The sequence below is a fragment of the Gallinula chloropus genome (assembly GCF_964237585.1).
Source record: "Gallinula chloropus genome assembly, chromosome: 9".
Classification (NCBI taxonomy): Eukaryota; Metazoa; Chordata; class Aves; order Gruiformes; family Rallidae; genus Gallinula; species Gallinula chloropus.
This window is the reverse complement of record NC_140094.1, coordinates 21,558,977-21,586,965: the sequence shown is the minus strand read 5'-3', so window position 1 is coordinate 21,586,965 and position 27,989 is coordinate 21,558,977. Positions and strand designations below refer to the sequence as shown.

The 27,989-nt window shown below is 43.0% G+C and overlaps 1 protein-coding gene across 1 annotated transcript; it reads right to left on the bottom strand.

Moving 5' to 3' along the window:
* Positions 1-959: 959 nt before the first annotated feature.
* Positions 960-27,253, bottom strand: AQP9 (aquaporin 9). The gene is made up of 6 exons (XM_084267794.1): positions 26,959-27,253; positions 14,803-14,929; positions 11,125-11,262; positions 8,677-8,795; positions 6,917-7,134; positions 960-1,739 (listed from the first exon to the last, which is right to left on the bottom strand). The coding sequence occupies exons 1-6, from the start codon at positions 27,058-27,060 to the stop codon at positions 1,577-1,579; spliced, it is 867 nt and encodes a 288-aa protein (XP_084123920.1). The 5' UTR covers positions 27,061-27,253; the 3' UTR covers positions 960-1,576.
* Positions 27,254-27,989: the final 736 nt, after the last annotated feature.

The following is a 27,989-nucleotide window of genomic DNA, read 5'->3' as shown; positions in this document are numbered from 1 at the left end:
GCAACCCGAGTTCATTACAGTCCTGTAAGTTTCCTTCAAAAACATACTCAAAATTGGAAAGGTGCCCCCTCAAGTATACAGTATCGTTCTACCCCTTTGCTGCCATGAATTTGGTGTGGCATACCAGGGAGCATCAGCAAGACATGCGGTGAGGCACCTCATCTGCCCAGATTCTGAGGCAAATTCTGAACACAGTGTTTTCCAAGCCATTTCTGTGGATACCTCACCAAAGTGCCCAGGCTATTACTGGAGGCACGAAGGGTTTCTCTCTGCAAGAGTGAAATCAGAAAATAGTGTGGAATTCTAGGGAGCAGATCTGTAGTTTTGCCATGAAAATTGCTGGGGGGCATCGTGGAACAGGATGTCTATTCATGATCACCACCACCCATATATATCTGTACTTATTAGAAATGAACCTCAATTTAATAAAATCTATTCCATTTGTAACGATTAAGCAGAAAAAAAATCATTTTTCAAGGCTGGATGTTTAGGACATGGGGTATGTACAACCACTTCTCTGTAGTGAGAAAGAACCCACACTTCAGCACCCTGGTGTGGACCTGGCCTGCCCTGGGGAATTCAGATCTGGGACTAGGTCTGAGACCAGTTTCTAATTTTAATTACTGCTACCACAACAAAAACTACTCCCACAAAGCAACTGAAATCTCTCCATGTAGATCAGCAGCAGAAGGCCTTTTGAAAGCTTATACAGACACAGTGTCTTGTGCTGACCTCCCTGCACAGCATAAGCCTCTGTTGCTGGCCCCTCTCCACAGGGATGAATTCTCTCCAGAAAGCACAGCGGAAGAGGTTCAGATTAATAAACTAGGTTAGGCTTTTTGTTTTGGGTAGCATAAAGGTCAAGTAAGTAGTTTAAATGTAACTGAACATTACTGTTGTGAAGAACCTGTGCAGAAGTACAGCTTTGCTTTCTTTGGTGGTGATCTTGGAATGCTTAGTTTCTACTTCTTGTGATCACCTTTTGAGTTTGCTAAAGCTCATCACTAATGAGCTGAGTCCTGATCATTCAATTAGTGACTTAATAGAAATTACTTATTTAAAATTACTTCAATTGACATTTAGGCAATTCAGCTATTGCTTCTGTTTTTCAGACAGGCCATTCTTAAATAATGTCTCTAAAAAGAGAGTGATGCTCTTACATGTTACGTCAGCACTGAACCAATTAACTACATATGCATGCAGTTATGTAACAACATCTTATTTATTTTCAGTTAATTAACATGATTAAGATCATATGTGTTGAATTAACAGGTCGGTGCATCATTTCACTATAATTTCATCCAGGAGATAAACTGAGCTGAAAGCTGTGTGAAAAGAACAATGATTCACCCTTTCCACCCTCAAGTTCCCAGTTTGGGATGTGATCAGCCTGATGTTTTGTGGAAAGAGGTCAGCTTTATAATTACCACAATTCTGGATAGATGGGTTTGGGTTTTTTTTTTTTTTGCTTTGAAGTGTGAATTTGTAATTGAGGCACCCAGGTTTTATAAAATGGTCCAAACAATCATTTACATAAAAACTGCACAACAAAAGGAGAGAGAAAATTTTTCACTTCTTACTCCGTATTGGTCAGTTCGTATTTATCATACGTGTCTTTTTCTTCTCCTGCCTGAGGATCTGAGTGATGAATTTCAATAAAAATAATATAGATCATTGCTCCAAGTATACCTCCCAGCATAGGTGCAACTATAGGGACCCACCACCAGTTATTTCCAGCCCTGTAGAAAGAAAGAAAAAAAAACAAGAATAACTGTTATTGTTACTCCAGTGAACACCCTACCTTGTGTTTGACAGTGATGTAGTGGGTAACACCCACTGTGCTATAGACCTTTCTATTTTGTCTTGCACTTCTGTGAGCAGCTGACACCCCTGTCTGTCCTGCCTGTGTTGTGATTGAGATGCTAAGTAACAACCACCAGGCACATTGGTCTGTGTGCTGTGCTTGCACCTTAGAACATAAGGCCTCTTCACCGTGTGTCTGTTTGGAGGGCAGGGCGTAATTTCTCCCTCATGGAAAACAGGCTTCATTGACTTACAGTGAAACCAACAGGGATGTATTTATTGCACAGCAGTCTTGACTGATGCTGTTGCCAGATGCTCATGAATAGGTTTTCAGGAGTGATTAATGCAAATGTATGTTGCAAAAATGAGTTATCTCATCTGCATGGAGATTTGCAGGTTCAGGCCTGCAATAGTGTATATACAGTGTTCCTCTTGACAAGTGTAATAGATTACACTTGATTTTCAGTGTATTTGCCTTAAGGAATGTAATAAAGTACAGTGACTGTGAAGTGGATTATGCTTGACAAGAGCAGTCAAGATTTAAATCTCATGACGTCGTGTCTTATCTCTAGTTAAAATGTGGGATCTTTCAGTAGGAGGCAAATGAGCGTTTAGGAGTGTTACACTCCTAAAACTTCATCATCTTTTAGAGTTGCTGTGTACAGTATGAAAGTTGGGCATATTTACTCCACTGAAATGTTTACATTCACTTTGCACGTTTACTAAGATTTAATTTTAAATGTGTAGATTTATGGAAGTTTTTAAAGCAAGGAGTCCACCATTAAACAGTATAAAACAACAAACAACAACCTCGGTGCAGGAGGCTTAGACTTTTAGAATTGCTCTCCCTTTCCTGGAGGTCCACATTCAGACAGTAAATTACTGAGCATTGGTTTCAGAACAGTCTTTAACTGCACCAGTATTTTGATTCGATAACATGCAGTATTAATTGAATCTGTGAGCATGCAGTGAAAACCCAGCCACCCCAATTTCACGCAGATTGAAAATGGAGAGGTAACGTCTTTCCTCCTGGGAATACAAAGGGATAAATTCATCTGTGTGAGGAAGCTGCCAGGGGAATTCTGAACTGTAAGGATCATTATTCAGCACCCAGTTATACAGAATTGGGTAGAAGTGAACTTGTGGTTAAGTCTCGGCACAGGAATATGACAGGACTGGTATTACAGGGCCCTGTTGCTGCTGATAATGTTCCTTGCTTGGAAATGCCTTGGATGTGCATGTTTTGCCTTTGGAATAATTGATATTTTGCCCCAAGGATAAAATCTAACTCCTGTTATTGCTCTACTAAGCTTATAGATCTGTTTGTTGAGTCATGAATGTTTGTTGAGGTGCAGAGTTTCTGAACAAGCACAGACTAAGGTCTCAGTGCAATGAGAACACCAGAGTCTCTATCAAGTACTTGCATGTACTCCTCTGCGTGTGCCTGTGTGTATGTGGGCATGCAATGAAGGGGTTTGCTTGGCAGGCTTCCCTCTGCTTGTTCCCTGAGCTGACATGTGCCTCCTTGGCTCCTGCCTGACCTCCAGATCACGGCCTGTATTTGCGGCCGCTGCCGTCAGCTGCACTTGAGACACCCTGTGCGAAGGTGAAGGGCATACAGCCTTTACAGGGGATGCCAAAGCTGAAACGAGACCGGGACACAGCTGAGGAACAAGTTTCCGTGACACTCCATTCTCCTTGGACACAGGAGCAAGAACTCTTTGTTAGAAGTACAGGCAGCTTTGCCAGAGTACCCTTGGCTCCCTCATGCCCTCCTTACAGCTTTGCTGCCAAGGTAGCAGCGAAACATCCAGGCGCGGCTTTGCCAGCGGGAGGTGGTTGTGCTGTTGGGCAGAGCAGGAGGGCGCTGGCCGTGCAGGGGAGTTGGCAGCCTGCGGGCCTGGCAAGCTGCGCTCTGGTTAGCTACAAGAACGTCCAGCAAGCCACAAGGCAGAAGCGGCACGGCCTGGCAACTCTGACCCGTCCGAGGCCTGCGAATACACCTCTCGCCCGGCCAACCGCCGCGGGACGGTGAGGAACGTTTGCTCGAGAGACGCCAGGACAGCTCAGGCTCTCGGCAGGCAGGGCGCGCTGGCCCCCGGCCCCGCGCGGGGGAGAGCTGTATCTCCCGGCCCTGCCAGCGCAGCTTCCCGGGGCCGGCGGCCACGAGGTGTCAGCGTTACCGCGCCGGCGGCTCTCGGGGGCGGCCGGGCGCTGCCCGCCGCGGTCCCGCCGCGCAGGGCTGAGGCGGAGCGACGCGCACCCGCTGTCGCTGCTGTGCCGCTGCCGGCCGGGCCCAGCCGAGTGGCGGGCTCGGAGCCCGGCTGCGGGTCCTGACGCGAAGTGCTGTTCTGTAGGGCCCTTCCCCACTTTCTCGTTGTACGCAGGTTGAGATCCGGGCTGGCATTTGTACGCGAAGCTCTGGCTGTTGTCTCGCTGCAAGCAAAGCTTCTCTAGCCAAAACTGTGCCTAAGCCTATCAGACAATGAAGGATGTGGTTAGGCCTGGCTCCTGGCTGTGTCCGTGGGTTTAGAACAACTCCCTAGCAATGCTCAGGTCTCTAACGTCAGGAGCTGCCCCTAATGCCGGGGACAGTTGGGTCTGTGCCACCTGCTCCCCAGGGGAACAGCTCAGTGTGCAGGAACAGGCAGGGTGCTGACGGCATCTTGTGTGCCAGACGGTGTGCTCGGTGGGGCGCTGGACAGCTTTTAACAGCAGCCTTTAACGAAAGCTAATCCGGTTGTGCTGGTTAGAGAAACCACACCGCAGCCTGTGTCCCCTGGCTTGGTTCTCAGAGGAGCTGCTCCTTCAGCCGCCTTGGTGCAAAATGTAATAGCAGAAACATTCACAAAACCCCTGCTCAGCTGCCTCCCTACCCTCTGGACACCTCCATGGTCCAGCAGAAGAGGTTACCCCTCCAGTCTACTTGCAGTTCCCTGCCTGAGAACATAATAAAACCAGAATTTACTGGACTTGGGAGCCCAAAGAAGGGCAGAGGGGATTTTCCCACTGTGAACTGAAGCTCTCAATATTTACAGCATTTTCTTGGGATCAGGGTGTGGAGAGTCTCCTCCTCCTTTATCACAGCTGTTACGAAGTGAGGCTTTCCCAGTGCTCCCTGCTTGCTATTTAGGCATCCCTCAAACACTCCCTGACTCAGGGTGACTCCATCACTGTGAGTGGCATCCATCCTCCAAAGAATGTCCAACTCTTAACTGCTTGGTTTGTGCAGTGCTCCCCTCGTGTTACCGTGGAGGCTTCACATGTAGCTCCCACTTCCTGGCCATGCCTTTTACTAGACATCTTAAGCACATGCCTCAAGGTTGGGCGTGTGAGTGAAGGTGAGACATCTGAGGTTGAGCTGTCAATTGTTGCTGCATCACTTCAGTGTTTGATGCACATGTAATGCCAGCATGCTGGTTCAGGATCCCAGCTACAGCCATTCACACTTCTCCCGTGGCCTGTAACTGATCCAAAGCTTCCAGCTACTTAGCAAAGCTCAAGTTCTTTTGAGTCCCACCTAGATCTGTGCTGCAAATAGATGAGAAGATAGTCCTGTATCATTCCCTTGAACTTGGTTATAGCTGTAGCCTTATAACTACAGGGAGGAAGACTTCTTCCTCAATTTATACATCCCTGAGACTGCTGTGGGTTTACTCTGGCAATGGCCAGAGATCCCATATCTCGTTTTCTACGTTCCTATTTCTTAACATGGTCTTTCCAGTGGGAATGCATTCCCTCTCTGCATGTAAATCCTAACATGAAATTAGAGAAGAGCCCACGTTCCTACAGATGCAGGGTTCTCCTGGCATTTCCTACATGTAAATGAGGAACACCTTACTTTTGGAGAGGAGGGGAGTTCACAGGTATTATGTGACTAGACCAGAGTGCAATCAGGCTTCCCAACTTTTTCAGTAATGTAAAAGCTAACCCCATAATGTATTATAGATTATAGCACATGACACTACAAGATCATAGTCAATTGCTCTAATATGCATGAGAGAACAGCATCTTAGGCGTGGGATATCTCTCTGTGTCCTCCTGTTTTCTAAAAGAAAATGCAATTGAATGGTACAGTGGTAAGAGCTGGGGAGGAAGAGCTTGGAGGGAACTATGCTGGAGAGCTGACTTCCTGCTGGTGCCTTGCCAGAGCAGTATTGCAGCCAAAATTTGGATCTGGCTGATGGTGTGACTGTTGTCCCAAGCTTTTTTTTTTTTGTATGAGAAAAGCTTTGCTACTACACTAACTGTGAAGACACATAGTACGTTTTCCATCTACACGTCCCAAATAGATACAGATTATTTGTCCTTGGTGAAGTAACTAGAATGAAATCTCTTAACTAGAGCTCTCTAGTGATCTACAGATGCTTCTGGAGATTCCTACTTGTAAATAACTAGAAAAACAAACTATAGAAAAATAAAACCAGGAGCTCTACCTCCTGATGACAGAGTATTCCTGGTTAGATATCCCGGAGCGCCTCTGACGCTGGATACGTGTAAGCTGTGGCTCTGATGTGCAGCTAATTAGCTGTGCGCTTGGCCAGCCAAGAGCGTGTGTGTGCGTGCACACATGCATGCACAGGGATTTGGGAATGTGCTCTGAGATGTGGGAAAACGAAGGGAGCTTTCCCTCCTTCACTCCCAGGCAGGAAGTCAGGCTTTCAGATCGTTGTGTATTCCTGCAATAACTTAGTAGTAATAATAGACTAGATCTATCTGATACGTCTATGTTTTTTACAGCACCCAATAAATATTCCCACCTAACTCTCCATATTTTTCCCCTCTCTGAAAGCTGCAGGACAAGAGAAGAAAGCACTCTTATATTTTCAGTGACCTCTAAGAATGTCTAATATTTTGGGAAGGGTCTGCTTGAAACAATGATTAATATTGGAGATAATGCGTGTTTGATTTGCCCTAGGAGCAGGAAATCCCCTTTAAAGCCCAGTTCCTAGAGGATGTCTGGCTTAAACTGCGTGAATAGCTGCCTGTGGTATGCAAAGAATTACCTGTATGTATATAAAGTATGACTTGGTACCATGTTGAGTATGGATCTGGCGTTCCTAGGAAGCCGTTTTAGCCAAGAGCGTTTCGCTTCCTCCCCAGGCACACTTACGTGAACACTTCCATGCCCCATCCCGCGATGGCTGTGAAGAGCCTTGGGCCCAGATCCCTGGCTGGGTTCATGGCACAGCCACTGTTCATCCCCAGGGAGCAGGTAAGAACAACTATGAGAAGTCCTACTGCGATTGGCTCCAGGCCCTTTGGTACGCTGGTGTTTCTGGTGTCAAAAATAGCAAATATAGCCAGAAGAAGAACAGCTGTTGACATCACCTGGCCAATGAAAAGAAAAGACTATTGAATAAATATGTGCAGATTCCTTCCAGTAATGAAAAGAGGGGCTCTGGTGGCTCAGTGGATTGTGGTGGCTTAGAGCTGCTATGTAGATGTATCCCACTACACAGAGTAGCCAAATGTGGAACCTGGTGCCTTCCTGCTTCTCAGTAATGAGAGGCTTTGAAATCTGGGCTGAAAGAAAAAGGCAAGAAATGTGCTGAGGACATTTAAACAAACAAACAAACACACTTAACCAACCTGGTGTGGAAAGAATCGGAGGTTTAAAAGGCATTGCCTTGGTGAGGTTGGATGCTTTGTTTCAGTATGTCTTGCTATCTATTTAAAAGTTCTATTTACTTGATTTTTGGTAGTTCTGCTACACCAATACGATCTGTTACGTTGATATAAGAGTGTTTTATGTGACTTTAGCTTATGTTGATAAATTAGAGTAAATATGCATCTCTTTATGAGGGTATTGCTTAATGTGGGGAAAAAAGTAAAGTCTACAGAGTCAAAACTGAGCAGCTAGAAAATGGGGAATTACCTAAATGAAGGTTGCACATGTAACTGTAACGTGAACTGTATTGCATGTGCTAAGTGAGATGATAAAGGCAGCTTTCTTGGAATTGCTTTGATGGAAGTGCTGCTCTGCTTAAATTGCATGTTTTGTGAACGTCAGCTTTGACAATAATTAACTTAGGGGGAAAACAGACAAAAGTCTCAGCAATGTCAAAATGTTCAATTTCTGTACTGATTTAAAGGAGTTTAAATTTCAGTTTTAAAAAAATAATTTTTAAATTCATCTGGCTTTAATTTTGTTTTGTAACATCCATGGGCAAAAAGATCTTATGGAAAAGTCTGTTGGCTGATGAAAAGACCAGAATTGTCTGTCTTACAAAATTTCAAAGCAATATTTGGATTTTTTTGAAGTCAGATTTCACAGTCTGCAAGTCCTTTGTGGAAGGAGTTCCTGCGCTCCAGCAATCCCTAGTTTTCATAGCTTGCTTACACAGTCTTTATGCCATGTATGCCTGAAGACAAGCAAATTGATTAGAAGTAGATAGAAGATAGGAAGTTTCAATTTTTTTACTGTTGGGTAAGTAGGATTAGAGGATACAGATTGAATCTGAAAAAAATCTCCTCTATTTCCAGTCACTTGAAAAATAACAGAAGGTTGGAGAGGAGGCTTGTGGTAGCAGAAAACTCAGTTGTTCAAGGTGCGTTAAACTGGCTCTTCAAGCATTACTCAACAAAGAAGAGGCCCACAAAGTGGGCTGGGTTAATGGACATAGCTCTGCTTAAGTTTCTGGAAAAACAGTGATTTATGCTGGGGAAAGCCTCTCACATGTACAGCGCATAAGACTTGTAGAGGGCAACAATTAATGTGATGAATGTGAAAAGAACAAGTGGAGATGATGTGCTTGTAAGGTAATGACTGAAACATGCACCCCACACACAGTTCTCCTTGTTGTTGTACGCAGTGAGGTGTGGCCAGGATGGTGACATTCAGGCTTGATTTGTAGAATCCAGTGCACTTACCTGGTCTGCAAATCCATTGATGAGGGACAGGTACGGGGCTGGGTATGTTGCAAAGATCTGTGCTGTGGCATTCGGCCCTGTGACTTCAAGTGTTCCATTGCTGTACTCCATAAACGCATCTGTAGGAAACAGCCATTACCTGGGTCACTTCTGGGTTTTCTAGGGCTAGAATATGTGCAGCAGGTCTGTGCATTTCACATTCTCAACTGAAACTGATCATGGATTTGAGGAGATTAAATAATCATACCCTCCTGTCTTGTCTCTCCTCCTGTGCCTTGAAGGACTTGGGTTTATCTATAACAGCTTTCAAAATGGGGCTGGTTTTCTCCCTGCTCACTGCACCAAGCTCAGTGCCAGGGAGCATTTTCTGGCTCTGAACACAGCTATTCTAAGAGGTGCTCTATTTGTCTAGATGCTCCCTGAAATACACGGTGCCTGATTGTACTGGACTCTTCTAAAGGAGTTTGAATTTTTCACTCTGCATGTGAAGAATGAGGGGTGAGGGGAGAGGTCCATCCCAAAACTTCAGTTCTTAGTATATTCAAGTTACACATAAATCTTTATATATGTAACAATGGACTATTGTCAATACATGTATATTTCAATTAGTATATTTAAATTGTATTTTAAATAATATAATATGACTTCTGTGTCAGAAGTACTTCCTGCCTTGAAGACCCCTGAAATGTTAGAAATAGGAAGACATGAAAAATCTGCATAGACAGACACAAATAACAACCTCTGTTTTTATTTCACTAGTGGATGAGGTGTTACTTTTGAGTAAAGAAACAGCACCTCATTTCCCACTGAAGTCCTGGTGAGGATGGTAAGCTTCTCCCAAAGCTGGCAGAGAAATCTTTCTCCTTGCCCCTGTTTGTTCCAGCTTTGCTTAAGGCCACAACATGGGTGTGGGGAATATTTAGGTGCTTACTTTGGTCAGGCTGTTTTATTTGTGGTTTCAGATTATTTTGTTGCCTTGGTCTATTAGGGGGCAAAATGGATCAGAAAGCTAAAACCACTCAGCTATGAATTCCTTTGGGTGCCCTTAGAAAGCAGCCTAGCATGTATATTCCCTCATTTTCAGGTGCATGAGAGCACCTAGCTCAGAGGTGTTCACATGGGATGATGGAGGCGTTAAGGTCCTATGTCTGGTTTAGCACCAGTGAGATTTCAGTGGACCTTGATGGGTATGTGACACTCCTGTGAGTTGCAGGAAGGAAAATACTCTTACTAAATCCCAACCCCCTTCTGTACAAGTGGGGGCAAAGTACTTGAGGAGAGGTAGGGATATGAGAAAATCCCGCACTCCTGAATAACAGGAAGAAGTCTCTAACCCTCACCCCAAGTTCGGTGTCTTGGCTCCCTGTCCTAGGGCTGCCCTCTGGCGGAACACAGGGAATCCACCCTCAGTCATGTGCAGGTTGATGTACTGGTACATCCTGGCCACAGCCCTAATCCTGGCTGGCTGGCTTGAGGAGGACTTGGAGTCATATGGAAATCCTCTTCCAGAATCCCACCATTTCCAAATGCTAATGCTAGCCCTCAAACCAACAAACAAAACCCTTCTCCCCCCTGCTCCAAAGCCCAAACAACCCCCCCCCCCAACCCCAAAACAGATACCATGGTTCCTAAAGATCTTTCTGTTTGTGATGACCGCAGGTACTGAGCTCCTGGGTGATACAGAGGGAACCCTTCCCTTTTCTCTGTTGTGCCTGGAGTCAGCACTGTCTGCAGACACAATGCCCACAAGAGAGAGGCTTTGGAGAAGATGGGCAGAGTTTTGGAGCAATTCATCTAACTCTGGATTCATCACGTCAGGGAGTCTGTGAATAAGCTTTTTGCCCTTGTGGCACACCGTGTAAAAGAAACATGCCTCAAGGACAGTGGATTTTAGTTATTTTAATGTTTTCCCCTCCTAATGTGTGACCTCTTTATCACCGTACCTGGCGCGCATTGCCTTGCAGAGCCACCTCTCCAGCACAGTCTAAAGTTTAGTCAGGAGGGACTTGGTCTCATATCCTGTAACCTCAGTGAATGACATGGGTGATACATGCCTACAAGGCACTTGAGTCAGGTCTTTAATGTTTCTAATTTGCTTGGAAGATGAATAGCCCTATATCCTGGCTATTAAGTCATTTAAAATCCTTACTGAGAAATACATGATCTCAGAGTATCTGATTTCCCATGAATAATTTTTCGGGATTTCAGAGCGCTTCCTGCAGTACGAGTGTTTTAGAGAAGTTGTAGGATACCTGGAACGCTTGAGCCTTTCCCCCCCTTCAGGCTCTTTATGCTTCTTCCTTTCTTTTTTATGGCTTTAGCTGAAAGCCCTGCCGTTAGCCCTGTGTGAGCAGAGCGCTCTGCCTGCTTGGCACTCACTGATAAACCGGGGCCTCAGAGGCTGCCGACCTCGCGCTTGTCCCGTGAGCGTGTCTGAGGTGTGCTCACCGTAATAAATCCCAAAGACAGCCGCTGCCCCAACGAACGCTCCCAGCAGTTGTGCTAATATGTAAATGGGTAACTTGCTCCATTTCAATCTTCCAGTCACGCACATGGCTAACGAAACGGCTGGGTTTATGTGGCCACCTGGAAAATAAATCACACAGTAAGCTGTATGGATGGCTCGGAGATAGGAGCACGGGTGAAGGCTCTGCAAAAATGTGGGCAGCTTTGAGCACAAGACTAGGACATGCTTTTCTAAATGTTAGTTTGCAATTAAAAGCTGACTGTAATTAAAGTGAAACAAGGTGGATGAAATTAGAGGGGGAAGGAGGAAAGGCACCGAGATCCAGCTTTCCTCTTGATGTTTGCCAGCTGTGTGGTTTATCAGACTGCTGTCCTGCAGCATATAGTCTGTACATCAGATCTACAGACAACTGTTCTAGAAGCAGCCTAAATCTCCCCTATCAGTTGTGATGGGGAAAGTTCAGCACTCATATTCTCTCTCCTCAAGGACTTCGGCTTTTTATTTTTAAGGGAGAATTTGGGCAGCACGACACTCATTCAGTTTAGTAAGTGTATGCTAACATTAGGCACTATTGCTGGCTTGATCATGTATCTTGAAGCAGATATGGACTACCTCAGATTTAAGCCATGTTTATGCCCCCATCTTCAACCTGGGGTTACCTCGGACCTCTGTTTCCATGAACATAACATAACGTTAGGGCTGTCCTGCTTCGTGCTGACTGTTGGTGAGCTATGCCCAGATGGGATCTGGGGACAGCAGCATGTAGTTCTTCATCACACGTTTGCATCGAGCTCTTACACCCTCCAGAAAGGTCCGTGATAAGGAAGTTAATAAAGTAGCTGTGCTGAAACAAAGTTTTAATTGCTGTGGAATTTCCTTTCTTTGTATTTGGGAGTAGCTACACCTAAACTCACACATGGAAAAGATTTCAGCAACACTGAAATTCCTTGTGACAGTTTCCGTTTCTCAGATCGATTTATTATGTCACATGCCAGTCACTTCCTTCAACACCTTTTTATAAGCATGGAAAGAAAGCTTTGAATGCTTTTGGAAAACTTCATTGTTTACAAATATGTAATTGATACTTCAGAAATACAAAGTGCTAAATAAACAGATGAAACATCACTACACAGTAAAAATACAGTAGATTTTCAAGGGCATAGCAGATCCATTGCTTACTTTCTAGGTAAAGTCTCATTTCAGCCTGGATGGTTATCAGAAAAAAAAGGCTTTTGTCTTTAATAAAATAACTAAAGGAACGTGACCTTTGTCTGTCAAAGGCTAGTGATAGAGAAAGAGCCTCTATGTACAGTTTCTGTGTTTGTTTGCACTTCAGGTCACCGAGTCATTATCTTATGAAATCCAGGCACCTTTGATACATAATGAACTGACAAACATAGATAACAAGCTGGATAAAACCTTCTTTGTATTATTTCCAAAACTCTGACCTAGTAGCACTAGTCTTGAATTAATTTTGAATTCCTCACTGTGTTTCAAATTCTTCAGTACAGAGCAAATAGATGGATGGCACCTTATTTAACAGCCCTTCATGTGAATTTTGATAAATTGTTGTCTTGTCTTTTGTTCTTTACTCTGGCTGGAATGAATCATTTTCCTTTCTTTCATCACCTGATACTGTTCCCCACCTGTATATAATACTGGGTGATTATGATGACCAGGACAAGTCATAACAATATTAGAGATGTCTGATTAACATTAAATGTGGAAAGGAAAATTCTAGTTGGAGGCTTTCATGCTGAGATAGGAGAGTTGAAATCATTTTGGTTCCTGTGCCCCTGGTAGTTTCCTGGTTTAAAAAAAAGTGTTTTGGACGGTGTGCTCCCCATTCTTTTGTAGCTGCAGTGATCACAGTCATGACTTTGAAATGTTAAGTTGGAAAAAAATGGTGTGAGATTATCTAGACATGAAGGAAAGCTAGATGGAGGAAAAGCAAAGAAAGGGAATTTTCCTAGGTAAAAACTCAGATTTACCAAGTGTGCAGACTATATATTTTGTTACTATTAATTTAGAACTGCTTCATAAAGAACTACTGCAAAATATTTTACCAGTACTTAAACATGAGACTTCATGGCCAAAGTTCCACAGAATTTGCTTAAAACTAGAAACTGATATTCCAAGTGTCCACTAGTAATCATATGTTATGTAGTCACAGCCTATTGAATTATCTGTTCCTAGTCTTTCACAGAGAAAATGCACTGCATGCAGAATCCTTTGTCATGGGAGAAACACAGGAAGCACAATACTGCAACATCTGCAACAGCTCTGTCCTGCTGGGCTTGAACTCTAATCTTCTGTGAAAGGGAGATGAATATCCCTTACAGACGCAAACGTAGGACAGGTTAGTGTCTTTACAGGGTTTTATCTTGATATTGCATTAGAAGCATTTATCTGCCCACATGTAAAGTGAAACCTGTAATTTCAAGTTGTTCAGGTAATAGGAATGTACTGCTGCATTAACTTTGTGTGCTATTACAGACACATTCTGCTCTGTTTGAACGACAATAACAAGACTGCCAGTCTTGCAGCACCTTGAGCACTTTCTAAGGTGAACTTAGAAACCTCCTCTGTACAAAACTTTGCAAAAGAGAAGAGAAATGGCCACAGTAATTTCTGCTGTAGCAACTATTTGTAATGACTTAGTTACACCTAGAGATAGCTGCCCAGATTGGCTTTACCCTCTTTATGAAGGCTATGAAATGCCTAAGAATTGCAATACAACAGCATCATTTGCTTTAAAAGGGCAATATAAACTCCACATATAACATGGAGTATTATGTATTATAATAGAGAACACTGTGTACTGTTACAACTCATAATTTTCTATGTTAAAGGGAGCATTTCAATGCTAAAAGCAGTTATGCTAGTGTTTGATATTAATCTGGCCAAACGGAATGGTGGCGATAGGAAACAAAGCACCATCCAGTACGTCGTGTGTAGACACTGATCAGTTAGCCCAGCTACAGGCAAAAGAGAGATTCATGAGCAGTATATAGTGAGCAAACGTAGCAGCAAATAAGGGGATCACAGAGTGTGTCTCCAGTGCAGAATCTTTCTGCTCTTTCTGCTCTCTATGATCTGCTTCTGCAAACAAGCAGGCAGGAGCAGGCTTGCTACTGCCTGCAGTAGGGCATGAAGAGAGAAATTGCACTCTGTAAAGTGAACCTTGCTCATTATACTCATTAGTGGGTCATTCTGCCTTCCACCTAGCTGGCAACCATTGTAGCTGGTGACTGCTGGATTCTGTAAGCCTCCCATGGTTACTTCCTTCCACACAGTGCCTGTGCTGTCCAGGATCATCCCTAGTGACAGAATTTTCAAACCAGGACCAAGCAGATTTCCAGTTTAAACAGATCACTTTCAGTAAAAGCCAGAGGTGTGCCAAGGCTTGCCAAGGTTTGCCCACTGTAGTTCAGAATTTGGTGGGATATTTTGTCAGTCAGGAAGAACAGAAGGAAACAGCACAAGAGATTTACAAGCCAGACTGGGATGCACCAGAACTCTGCTGTAAGGGTGCTTTTGCTATTGCTAGATACAGAATCGTTTGGACCATCAAATGGAAGTAATTTTATAAGATTTAGTAAGTCTTAATCCTGTGGCAATGAAGGCTATATAAGGGGGGAAAAATCCAAGTGACTTACCAGAAACACCCCCGGACACGTACACGGCTATGGTGACTGCCATCGCAAATCCCACCGACACCGTCATGGGCCCGCCGTGGGCTCCCCTGCTAAGGACAGCCTGGCCCACACACCCGCAGCCAAGGGCCTGTGTTTTGAAAGAGAAATGTTAGTCCATCAGCCTGGCTGGCAGTGGTATTTGTTAGTTTGCAACTCCTACTGCTGTCCAAGTGTTCCTGAAAACATTGTTAAACGCTGAAGCAGTGCTAGAATTTGAGGCTGGTGGCATCTGCACCACTGCTGCCTTTGCTGCAGTTAACATTTGCTCTTTATTTTTCCCTGCTCTGTGACCAGGAAGAATGTTTCCCCTCTCCCCAGAAAAGAGATTTCAAGTACAATGATGTAGGTCAGAACTTGGAGCCTAAACAAGCTCTCAGAGCATCTACAACACATCTCTGCATCTGAAAGTGAAGAGGGAATTGGGTGGTAATTTTTCAGTTCCAAATTGGGTTTAGAAGCAGTGAAGAAAACTACTATGAAAGTTATGAGAGTTAAAAAAGCCTTTAACACTTAATGCTGAAACTCTGGAATGAAACAACTTTCTGGAGATGAGACTCTGTGTGTTTTACTGTTATGCTGCTTTGATATCATATATTGCTCTATCAAAACACTTCACTGGCTCTGCAGCTTAAACAACTAACTGAAGTGGGGTTACCTGAATAATTCTCATTGGAATATTCTTAAAGGGTTTAAACTAGCTTCCATTTTATGTTGGTTCCACTCAGTTCAGCAACATATTTAAATATATGCTTAAGATCATGTTTATTCAGTTCTAAAGCTTCTGCTTATCTTCAAGTGTATGTTTAGGTCCTATTAAAGTTGGTAGGAAAGATATTTCAGGTAAAAGGTACAAAAGGCCTTTAGTTTAAGATAGACTAGCTTATCCATTTCTGCCAGAAATCAATCTGTTTCTTTGAAATTTTCCTTTTGAAATCTGTGCCCAAGTGCTTTGCTGAATGAGGACCCAACGCTCTATGGAAGATATCGAATAATATCTATACTCTGAAAACTTCTGCGTCTCTGCAAGTGATCTGAATCATACCATTTCTGGGATGTGACTAGATTTATCTTCATTAGTCTTAATGATTTTGATGGTAAATTGGCTATATAATGTATATATATTCTTCCTTTGGTGGGAATCTGGTTTGGCTTTTTTCCCCTTAAGATTCATTCTGTCTTGGCCACTGCAGTTGGTTAGACTCCTTGCATCCCTTTAGTGTCCTGCCATTACTGTGTGTCACCAATGACTGTATTGCAAATATTCTTCCTAATTATGCATATTTGAGTAGCAGAAATTTAGCATTTTCAGGAATGCTTATGTTCAGTTGCAAGGCAGTTGCATTCAGAAACTGCAAAGTGATGGGAAAATCTCTCCCGCCTTAGAGACAGACTGCACCAAAAAGACTGAGGTTTAACAAGCAAGTCTGCTAGAATAGATGCAATTTAAACAGGCAAAATCATACTTTTGTTTCCATTATTTCCCTAAGGGTTTAAACTAATACCAAAATGTGACAGAAAAGCTCTCAATAAAATTACACTCTTAACCAGCTTTGCAATGCAGATGGAGTTTCTGTTATAAAAGTGCCCCGAGACTGTGTTGTACACCCAGGTGCAGCTCTTGCCTTGAGGTTATAATCATGCAAGCAAACAAAGCCCTGCCTGGTGCCAAAGTGTTACAGCTGTCAGGTTACGTCAGGGTAGGGTGGTGTGAGACAGCAGTAGTTTATTGGACTGCATAATTAAAAGTTACAAGACGTATTCCAAGCTGCAGTCAACTGCTGTGCAGTGGATGACATATGCTTACGTTAGGCATTCTCTCATTGCCGTAAGTATCCTGTGCCTGGCCGTGCAAGTGGAAAGCAAAAATGCACATACAAACCAAAACACGTTCTAGTTGTTTGAATCTGAAATGACATGGGCTTTTATAACTTCATACAGGACAATTCTACTCACTGCCTATTTATGTTTAATATGGAAAGAATGAGTATGCTGGAATTTATAAAGTTTAAGATTAGGGCTCAAGTGTAGAGGAGGTGGAGTTAGCATGCCCTGTGCTTCATTTTACAGCCTTCTCACAGGGAGTATTCCAGAAATTGCACTGAGCAAGATTTAGTGCAAGATATGACTTAGACATGGAGCAAGCTCAGCAGCCTGGTCTGGGGCCCTGTGTACACCGGGGTGCAGCTTGTGTCCAGGCAAGCAGTTAGCTGCACGAGTGGAGGCTTGTGTTCTGACATGGCATAAGCAACGTTTGGCTGAATCAAAGAGAAGGGCATTCTTTTGAAAATATGACCACTTTCTATAAGGATGATGAAGAAAGAGAACAGGAATGGGAGAGATGGGTACAGGAAAGAACAGTAACTGCATCTGTGTAAATCAGTTCCAAACTTAACGGAGGGGAGGGAATAACAGAGGACAGCATCCCTTCTCTGATTACCAGAACTGAGGAGAATCGTACAGGAACAGCTGTGTAGCCCTCTTGCATGACAGCCTCAGCTCTGCATGCCATAGGGCAATATGCAACACCAGATGCTCTGTTTCTGTTCTAACCAGTGTCAGAAAACTCTGCGAACAAGGTGTATGAGCCAGCCTGAACACAGCACCCCTGGCTTCTTGCTCAGTGGCTGCCTGCTCACAACTGCAAGCACAGTGAGTGTGTGCCAACTTCAGGATGGGGAAAAGGGGAACTGAACCTGCACATCTGACCCATGGCACGGTAATATTTCTCCATCTGCTGTCATTTTAAGAAGGAAAGAAAAAATTCTCACATACCTACTGTACCTAGGCTGACATAACTGGAAACTAGCACCTAATTACATGAGCAGCAATTTAATACCCTGTGAATCTTTGCTTGGCTGAGTTGAGACCAACTAGATCATCAAGTTGTAACTGAATATGCTAAGTTTCTAGGGCAGACTCAGCCATCGGCTGCACCCACACACACTCCTTGAGTGAAGAACATGGAGTCGATGGGAGTTTAATTTACAGGAGAACATAGCCAGATCTGTTTATCTTATCTTATCTTCCCTGGTTTTCATCTTAGCAGTTGTCTATAGCCTGATCTGCCTAAATTTACTGGAACAGCTTCAGTACAAACTTTTTGTTCACAAAGTAATTAGATAACTGTCATAAATAACACGTTTGGGTGTAGAATGACTGTCTGCACATTCTCTGCCAAAAAATCCTTGCTTCATAGACATTAGATTCCTCTCCCTGTCTTGAGTAACAAGGCTAACGTTAGGAAAGGAAAACACTGGCCTCCAATGAACATAATGGCCTGTTAATCCCTGGAAGCTTGCAGAACTTTATCTCTGTTCTACCCATCAGAGAGACTAAGGATCATTTTCCCTCCCTCTGTGCTATTTTCAGGACTTTTGCAAATGCTTGTAATAGCCTATTTTAATGTAAATAGGATTTCCTGCAATATCTGATTCCAGAAGTGTAGGGAATCTATTTTTCTATGTAGCCTGTAAAGCTTAGCACACCTTAAAGCAGAATGCTTATAAAAAAAAGGCCCCTTTTATGGAACTGAGGTGGTGGGAGCATGCATTCATAGCCATACACTCTTACTGTAACATTAAAGAAGCAGCCAAGCCTCCTGCTTTTTAAGCAACATGGAGACTGTGACCCATGTTTTGTTGTATCTTGGGCGTCACCAGCTGCCGAGCTGTGGTGAGTTCCGTACCTACAGTGGGGTGCCAGAGATGTCCCTGCACACAGTTGGTGATGCTCTACGTGAGTACAAGAACTCTGTGCTACAAGGAAGACAGTCAGCAGCTACAAGGAAAATAATGCTTTGATTGTGAGCTGCACACTTTCAATCAGGAAACACTAGAGAAATAGTTCAGATTTTCTACTTTAGTCAGTTTTCAGGACCAAACCATGCTTAAACAGCCACAGCCCCTTATGGCGAATCTCCAAGGATCCCTCCAGCAACTCTCAATTTTCTTAGAGATGCCTTTGTTCAGGGGAGGCAGCAACCCTGCCCCTTTCCCACACCACACTCCATGCTCTCCTAGCGTTCCCCAGACAAGCATTTCCTGCTAACTGTGACCTGTCTGCTCCCCTGCTCCAGGCTGGAGGGGCCTGCGCTGGATTCTGCCGCAGGTGCGCGTTCCTGCGCAGCGCTGCGCCGGGGCCGGGCTCTCAGGGGCAGGGCCGCGCCTTCGGCTCCAGCTCTGTGCTCGCTGTTCCTTACGGTTCCTGCTCCAAGGCTGTGGAAGCAAAGCAATAGTGCTGGGATGCTTGAGGATGTGAGAACAAGCCTTGGTACTTCACTTAGGGAAACCTCGGTGACTCCTCCAGGCATCCAGAGTTAGCACCGCACGTGTAGGCCCTTGCAGCCGGGGTACAGGCAAGAAGCACTTTGGGGGTCACTGCATTCGCCCTTTGCTGCACATGGGATCTCTGACCAAATTGCCCAGAGAAATGTTAGGGGGTTTTTGTGATTTCCTGTAGTCTTGTCCAGTTGCCCCTGCCTCCCATTAGTTATTCTATACACTGTTGGTTTGGCTGTTGCTTATAAAAACAGTGCATAAACTTTTCACATTAGAGGCTGATTACTAAATTAATGGTAGCCTTCTAAAGGTCTTTAATTGGAGTACCTTAGAACTCACTTTCATTTTCAATCCCTTTAATTACAAAGCCAGTCGTCTTAAGAATTTGCCTATTGCTTTTCATAGTGTTTTATAACAGATTAGAAATTCTTTCCATACAGAGCCATATTTCTACTCTGTCGGTGCATTATGTAGGGTCTTAATTCTGATGGAGCTCCTAAGCATTCTTTCCATATGCTAACAGGTAATGCTAACAGCAACAAAAGTAGAGACACCTTAGATCTGCTAAAATTCAGGGCATTAGCTCTGCAGGAATTCAAGTTGCAGGAAACTCCTGCTCTTCCAGGAAAGAGCTGTCTTCATCTAATTTCATGTTTAACATTTGCTGTCTTTTGTTAAATCAGATAGTACTTAATTTTTTTTAGGGTGAGATAAAAATACAGCTTACCAGTCAAGCAATTTTTAAATACTTTAAAAGCACATGGCTCTTATTTTATCATTAATTAAATATTTTGGTGGGGGCAGGGGGGATTTCTGTACATTACAATTTAATCAAACTTGGAGTAATAAAAAAATCACTATATCCGTTCTCCTGATGATCTCCTGGGACACAACTAATATCCTCTTGGGTTCAAATGGATTTCCCTTTATTTTTTTCAGACTTGCTATCTAATAAAATAAGAGTTTGAAAAAAAACCAACCTTATCATTTAGTTAATTAAATAGTATAGACATAAGCCTTAAAATGATTGCCATTTTGAAACCCTTTTTTTAATGTCAGAAAGCATTACTACTCGGAGATATGAATGTAAATTTAATAAGCCTTTGGATGAATTGTGTATATAAAGCTTTTAAAACGTAAAAAGATCTGGTTCAAATTGCTCTGTGGGAAAAATATACTGAAAATATTGAGGGACAGACTATGCTGTGGTATATAAACTGATGCTTTTAAATTTTTATTATTGCTTTCACACATTCAATAGGAGACAAATAAAAGCTTGAAATGCCTAAAGAGAATGCAAAGGTCTGCATTCTCTCATATTTTATTATGATTAATATTGCTCTCTTCATCCTGAAATTCTAAAAATGCTTTTTTTCCTGAATTAGACAGGGCAACTGGCTTCAGTCAGTTTCTTCAGTGAAGATTAATTTTTATTTTCTAGCTAAGTTTTAGAAATTCAGGAGAGTAATTAAGTGAAACCTATTCGGATACAAACTCTCAAGAGTGTAACGTGGCCCCTTGCAAAGGGGCTAGGGAGAAAAGGCTAGGCAGGGGAAGAAAACCTTACCTAGTAGCTTATTGAGGAGAAAAAGAGCCTATTCGTGGGCTGCTTCCCTCCCAGGTTATTCATTTACTCTTGAGCTGAGATGTGCTTCTCTGCTTCGCTTCCTACACCAACTGAAAAGATGAAAATCTTTATCTAAACTCTTAAATTATCCTGAATCTCTGCAACAGACCTCAGGGAAGTGTACCATTCTGAGAGAACACCTTTCTGTCCTCTCTGAGGCGTAGAAGGGTACATGTGTCTTGTCATTTTGCCTTTGGGTGCAGGAACAGGGTGGCTGGATCTTTGCTGTGCCCACATGGCTGGAGGTGCAGAGTTATGAGTAATTAACACCTCAATATGTTCTCTTCCTAAGCTGTTTTCTCTTGGGGGGTGAAACACAAAGGCTGAATGCTACTAATAGTAAAGAAACCTCTGAGGAGTTGGTTAGAGGAACTGAGTGGAGTTTGCTGTTAAGCTGGACCATGGATCGGAGAGCTCCCTAGAACTGACTTTCAGCCAGAATGGTTTATGGAAGTGTTGAGATCCCAAAGATATAAACTCACTGTATGGCATGAACTGCATTTATTATCTTTTATTCTGTTCTCCAACTGTTTATAACAGTTTTTAAAAGTTATTACTTTTACTACTTCTTTTTTTGGTGAAACTTTTGAAAATACAGCCTGTAAATTTGTGTCTGGGTTTGCACTTGCAGTTAAATGTTGGAAGGATGCAAGTGTTCTGTCAGGCTCAGGGAGAGCGCCTGCTCTTCAGTCCTGTAGATGAAAACTCTCTGGAAAGAAGTGCATCCACAGAAGAAGGTCTTGGAAAATCAAGTTCAGCTTGCTGGAACCTCTTGGTTAAACAATGAGAGCTGAGTTGTGTGTTGGGGCAGATGTAGAGACGAAGATAATTCTCTTCTAAAACTTTCATGCAATACAGAAAATCTGAGTCACGTGGAATTTTAAAACGTCACATACTGGAAAACTCAAGTTTGTATTGAATGGAAACAAAAGATTTCCTGTGACTTTGCAGAATTTTTACTGCAATAAACATTTTGGGGTAAAAGAACCAATGTAACCTTCCTTTCACTCCTTTCACACTGCTAACTGTTCAGCTGAATTAAAGAATAACCTCAGGGAACCAGAAATGTTGGCTAGGAAAAGAAGTTAATTGATTTTGGTAATAGTAAAATTATACAAATAGCAGTATGCAAGAACACCTCCTGAACCTCAGCACAGCTAAAGGTCTTCACTACCACTTCTGTTTTGATGCTGATCTTCTCCTTCTTGCAACTGTACTCAGAGTTTGCACTTCAGAAAATCAGCAAAACTTCATGCTGCCAAAATGTGTGCCTGGTGCATATGCAGAAACAGGAGGGACAGAGCTGGTGATGAGAGAAAGGAAGCACATCATTCCCTTCAAAGGAGCGGGTTTGGGCTGTAAGTGCAGAATTAAAGTCTATGACACTAGGTCATGAGTCCCTTCTATTGTCTGGTTGTACTGTAGTATTGCTGGTAGGGACTCTGGTAGACAGATCTCTGTGGCATAAGAGCTGCTTTTCAGAGAAGAAGTGCTGCTAAGGCCAATTACACATAGGATTTAATAACCTTTTGACGAACTTAAGTTCTCTGAGAGCCAATTTTACAGGATTCTGTATTCCAGGAAAGTCATCGCTGGTGGCAAACACAGCAGCAGTTAGAAGTAGTGCCATGTAATTGCCATCTTAAACAAAACTTGCTGTATGCAATATCATCCTATGCAAAGAAAGAGTCTCCTGTCACAAAAATTTGGAAATTTTAAACAGAGAAAAATTCATGTTCTAACTAACAGTTTTGTATTAAATAGTAAATGCTTATTTAAGGACTAAATGATCAAAAGCTACATTTGCTTTCATGTAGTAACATATAATGATGATTTCAATCAATGCTTGGCATAAAGGAAATATATTAGTGTACAGTATTGTAATTAGCCTGGACTGGAATGTAGGGCCACAAAAGGAAAGATATCAGAAAGCTAGTTTGAATTTTAATCCTCTGGAGTGAGCAAATCCATGGAACGTCATACTGAAAGATATTTTCAGGCAAGTCTAAACTCTGCAGCAAGGCAGGAGGGACAACTTGTGTAATAAAGTGGTCAGAATATAAAAACAAGACAAAAGATTTTAAGCAAAAGATAAATAGGCTTCCTTCTCATAAGCTGGACTGTCTGCAGTGTAGGGTGTCATGCATTCAGTCTGTGTTCATGCACTGCATCCTCTATGCACACACAAATACCCACTTCAGTGGGAGGATTGCAAGAGGCTCCCCACCTCCAGCTGGAGACTAAGGCTTGGGAGAGGGACACATACACTACCCACTTGTCTCTGTATGCTAAATGGAAGCCTGTGTTCTGTTTCAGCAGGGAGGTGTGTGCTGCTCTGGTGTCGGGAGAGCCTGGCTCCTGTGAGCTCCTTTCTGGGAACTGTGTCTAGTAAGATGCTCGTGAGAGTGGAAATGAAATACAAACTGTGTTAGGTGAGCAGTAGCTGGTAAAGGAAGCCACATGGCCTGTTTGCTGTATCTTTTTGGAGCTGTTCCAGTTCAGATATACTTAATGGCATAAGCCAGAGTAAATTCCATTTTGTTTGAGAGCAATGCAGCCAAGTTCCAAGAGGAAACATGGAGAGAAGCATGATGAAAAGCAGTGAGGCAGATGCATAGGTCAGTTCCAGACAGACTCCCTGTCACACACTATTTACCTGGTGCAGCATGGCTTCTTGACTCTTGTGCCAGCACTCATGTGTTGTACCCCCAGTCTAGCACGGGAGCCCCAGGAAGAAATGCAGTGAACCAGGAGACATCTCAGAGGAAAAGAATCCTCTCCAGAGAGCTCTTTCCCAAGGGAGGCCTCAGGAGCAGCCCCAGCTACAAAGGCTGAGGCTGTGCTGGAGTCAGGGAAGTGTGTGTCTGCACTGTCCTCTCAGCCACCATGGCAAAAGCAGGTGGGTGTTTTTCCCCCCTCAGGGACCTGTTGCAGGACAGGTCCCACAGGTCGGTTCCAGATCTGTTGTGCAAGCTCCACGTTACTCTGCATCCATTTCCTGGAAAATAGTTGCTTCCTTTTCAAAAGTTCATGGAAAGGTTTTATGTGCAGGCTGTGGGGTTTGTGGGTATTTACTCTAAATTACAAATGACACAAGCTTTGCAGGTTGGGGGGGTTGCCAAATGGTAAGCTTGGTAAATACAAGAAAAGAGCAGGAGTTTAAAAATAACCTGCAAATGTAAATACTCCATATAATGCATATTCCTCATTGCCTGCATTGCAGCTATAAGGATGTTATAACCATATCACTCCCATTTGTTTTACAGAAATCATGTAAGAGGTGAAGGGCAACACTTCCTCAGCTTGATGGAACCTTATAAAGGGAATAGTTCAAGACACTAACCAAAAGCTCAGTGCAACTAAAGCCACATGCAATTTGCATTTGGTTATGGACTGTACATTTTGAGTTTTCTGCCCCAATTCTTGTTCTAGAGTGTAACTAGAGAAGATGTGCTGTGCCTTAGGGAATAGTTCAAGGCTTGATACTGAAAGAAATACTTGTTCCCACAGCACAATAGGTCTAAGAGTAAAACTGCCTTAATCACCAGCAGGATTACGCAGACAGGGGCAGCAGCAGCTGCTCTGTATACCTTTGGATCCACCGAGACAGCAGGGTACATCCAGGTTCCTTGAGTTTAGTGTTTCTCACTTCAGCCTCAGAGGTTGAACTCAGGTACTTTCATAAGCAGAGAGAGGGGCTCACACAGGCTATACCTGTATTATCAAGTGGTGAGTGCAAGAAGCTGGTTCAGAGAACCTGACTATGGACATCTACACTTTGGTTTCATCTGCAAAGAGTTCAATTTACGTGCTCTGAGACCATGCTCCAAGGCAAACCACAGCGTATTAAATATGGATGACCAAGAGATGTTATCCAAACTGTATACCCAGTGACTTTCTCAAGGCCTGTTGTCTCAGATCTGCTCAACGTTGCAGGCAGATCCCTTCTTACCCCCAGGTGAAGGCTTGGTTTTTGCCTGATGAGAGATTTCACTCTCTAGATGCCCTGAAATTGATCTTACCAGTTTGGAAAATAGTGTTGCAAGGCTTGAGAGTTACCAAAGGCGGCAGTTTAAGCCATGGAGTTGGATCTTGTTCTCTAGAAAACAATGGCAAGAGGTGATTTGGAGGGATAGAATTTCCCCCAGCTGCCTTGCAGAGGTGCTGGGTTGGTTGCAGATTAGGTATGGCCAGCTGGCAGTGACTTCCAGAAAGAGCCTGTGCGCAAGGGAAAGGCCCATCCCTGCCTCGCTCCCCACAGGCTGTGAAGCCATCACAGGGACTGAAATGGCTTTCAGCAAAGAGCTGAATCATCTCTCTTGTAGGCTCTGAGCTCTTGTCTCACTTTCACTTTGTAACAGGACTAAGACATACTAACAGAAGGGGGGAAGACAGCTGTCACTTCTTTTGCATAGATGAGACTTGTTTTTCAAGGATTTCTGCCCTCTGACTTAGCAGGGTGCCCTTTCATTAGCTGTAATCGAAGTTAAGGGTTTAATATTTATCTGTTCTTAAAGGGAAACTACTTGGTGTCTGACAGAGCCTAACAGCAATAGCAATAAATAACAGCAGAAATGTCTGTTTCTGCACAATAAATGCTTTGTACTGCAACCAACTTGTGCTGTCTAAACATAAATCAAGGTATCCAAGCCCTGCAGTTTGATCCATGGGAGACCCTTGTCTCTTTAAGCCAGGTTGAAACTAGAAAGGGTGAGATAGAATTGAGAAGCTCTGATTGTCAACAACGATTTTGTAGCTTCATTTGCTACTACATTCATATGGTGAATATACTAGAAAATGGGCTCTGGGTTTGCATTTCCTTTTAGTCTTGTGCAGCAGGACATTAAATAATAGCATTTGTGGTCTAATCTGCACTTTAATACGCTTTCTTCACTTGCCTAATTGTATTAATGGAAAGAGGAGGATGATCTTGTGGCGGGGACAGAGTACTGGAAGTCAGGTGATCTGGGTTATATTCAGAGTTCTGCCACAGGCTTCCTGTGCAGTCTGCTGTAATCAGGTTTGCTAATATATAAAACGAAGATAATGACATTTCCCCTCCTTACCAGGGTGTTGTGACACTTAATTCATTAATGTTTGTAAAGTGCTCTGTGCTCCTTGCTTCTAAATGTGCTCCTTACTGTAACAAGGTCTTATGGATGGCATTAAATTTGAGAATAATGTTAATTTAGTGCCTGTACATTTCAGTTGGCTGAAGTGTAGTAAAGACCATTATTTTCATGTATTTCATGTGTTTTATGAGCTACTGGAATTTTTTAGATGACTTACTTGAAATTTAGCTAATATAGTTACAGTTATAAAATATACTATGTCAGTACTATGCCTGCTTCTTATTTTTTTCTGTCCTTTCACTATGATGAAATATTTAGCAATCAGCAAGACTGTCTTGTTCAGACTAAAAGGAGGAAGAAAGAGCTTGGCATAAATACTCTAGCTGCTCAGCTTCCAGCTCTGCTACTGAGCTGCTCTCTACCCTGGTAAATCACAGGGCAGCTCTGTGTCCCACTGCAAAATGCACCAAAAATTGAGCAAGAATTTAAGTAAAAAACCCCAAACCCACCATAATCTGGGGATATGAAAATGGGGGAATTTGGTATAAACCTAAATTGTAGCAGAACTACAGGACCAAGCAACTGTATAATTTCTGTAGTACAGTTAAAAGCAGAACAAAAATTAGTTAACTTACAAAATCTCTGAAGGTTGGGCAGTGCAGCTCCCAGCACATTCACTACAAGTCACACAGCGTTTCTGTATTGCACAGGAAAATAGCTGCAGTTCTCAGTGTGCACTGCAGCATGTTTATTAAAGCAAATGGAAGTTGTGCATAGAAGTGAAAGTAGAATAAACTGCTGAGTATTTAAACAAAAAAGCAAGAGTATTGTTAACGTTCCTTGTGCACGTCTGGAGTTTTCAGCATGTGGTGGCTCACTGAAGCTCTGCTCCTGTGTGAAATCAAACGCTTATCCTACGCTTGTAACACGTAAAGCTGTTGTTAATAGCCAGCAATAATAACATCAGGTGAAGAAAGGAATTACAAACTTACCATGGGGAGAAGGAATTCATTCAGGCTGTACAGTGTTTGTCAGGCAGTAACCACGCTGCTGGCGCAGTACAAGAAAAGCACACAGGTCCCCTTACAAGCACTGTCCAATGTTAGATTAGAAGGAAGAAAGGAAAGCAGCTGACACTTACTATCAGTATAAAAGTTCCCAGGAATTCTGAGAGGGCTTCTTTAACCAAGCTGTTCTTCAAGGCAAATTTCTCCTTTAAGCTCCTTTTGCTTTTCCGGCTCATTCTGGCTTCCTCTATTGCTCTGGTGCCCTGGTTCCAGATACACACAAAATTTGTTCTGTGCTCGTCCCTGCTTCAGCTGAACTTTGACACTTTTACTTATACATTGAAATATGAGATTTCATCTTGTACAGCCAGTGAAATCATCTGACTGCAGGCATTGACAGAACCAACTCAACATGCCCTAACAATTCATCATGAGTTTTCCATCCTGTGCCTTCTCTGAGAACACGTCTATTTATACTGGTTAGATAATACCACAATAAGTTCACAATCGGAACCTTCTTTCTTTCCTCTCAGAATGGATTAATCATTACCTTTCCTGACATGTCACTGATTTTTTTTTTCCTGGGTTTTTTTTTTCTCCCTTTTTTGTTTCCTGGTAAAAATGAATAAAATGTTGTTCCTGTCACACTGATCAAAAATAACAGCAAAAAGAGAAACCACAAAGTAATGAGCTAAAACATAGTTGAAATTTCTCTCTGACCTAGATTGGGATTTAAACCATGCTGCTCTTGGCTGTCCAGAATCTTTTCAAGGGGAGGTTGCAAAAGAGAGTGAATGCTTGTGAGAGTGCTGTGCTGTACCCTGTAAACAAAAGCTCTTATCTTGTCATTTCTGAAGGATTTCAGTGACTACTGAGGAGTCTTGCCTTGGTGCAGTGTGTTAGATATGTATATTCACTCACAGTACTCTTTTTGGGCTAAATGCCTTGCTCTCTGGTGACCTGCCCTGTTTACAAAAGAGCAATGGGGCAGAATAAATTAGGAACGTTGAATGAAATGTGCTGCGGTCCGGTGGCTCCCCACACCGCAGCGCAGGCAAGTTGAGGCACCCAGTGACTGTGTGTCTCCAGCACGTTTAGCCTGAAAGTGCCCAGGTGCTTCAAGGTGAATGAAGCATTATAATACTATTTTTTGTGGTCTTTAGAC

Coding starts and splice junctions, on each gene's coding strand:
- AQP9 (XM_084267794.1), bottom strand. CDS start 27,060: ATGAGCCGGAAAAGCAAAAGGAGCTTAAAGGAGAAATTTGCCTTGAAG. Junction 14,930..26,958: donor TGGGAACTTTTATACTGATA/GTAAGTGTCAGC, acceptor TTCAAAACACAG/GCCCTTGGCTGCGGGTGTGT. Junction 11,263..14,802: donor CGTGTCCGGGGGTGTTTCTG/GTAAGTCACTTG, acceptor TTTATTTTCCAG/GTGGCCACATAAACCCAGCC.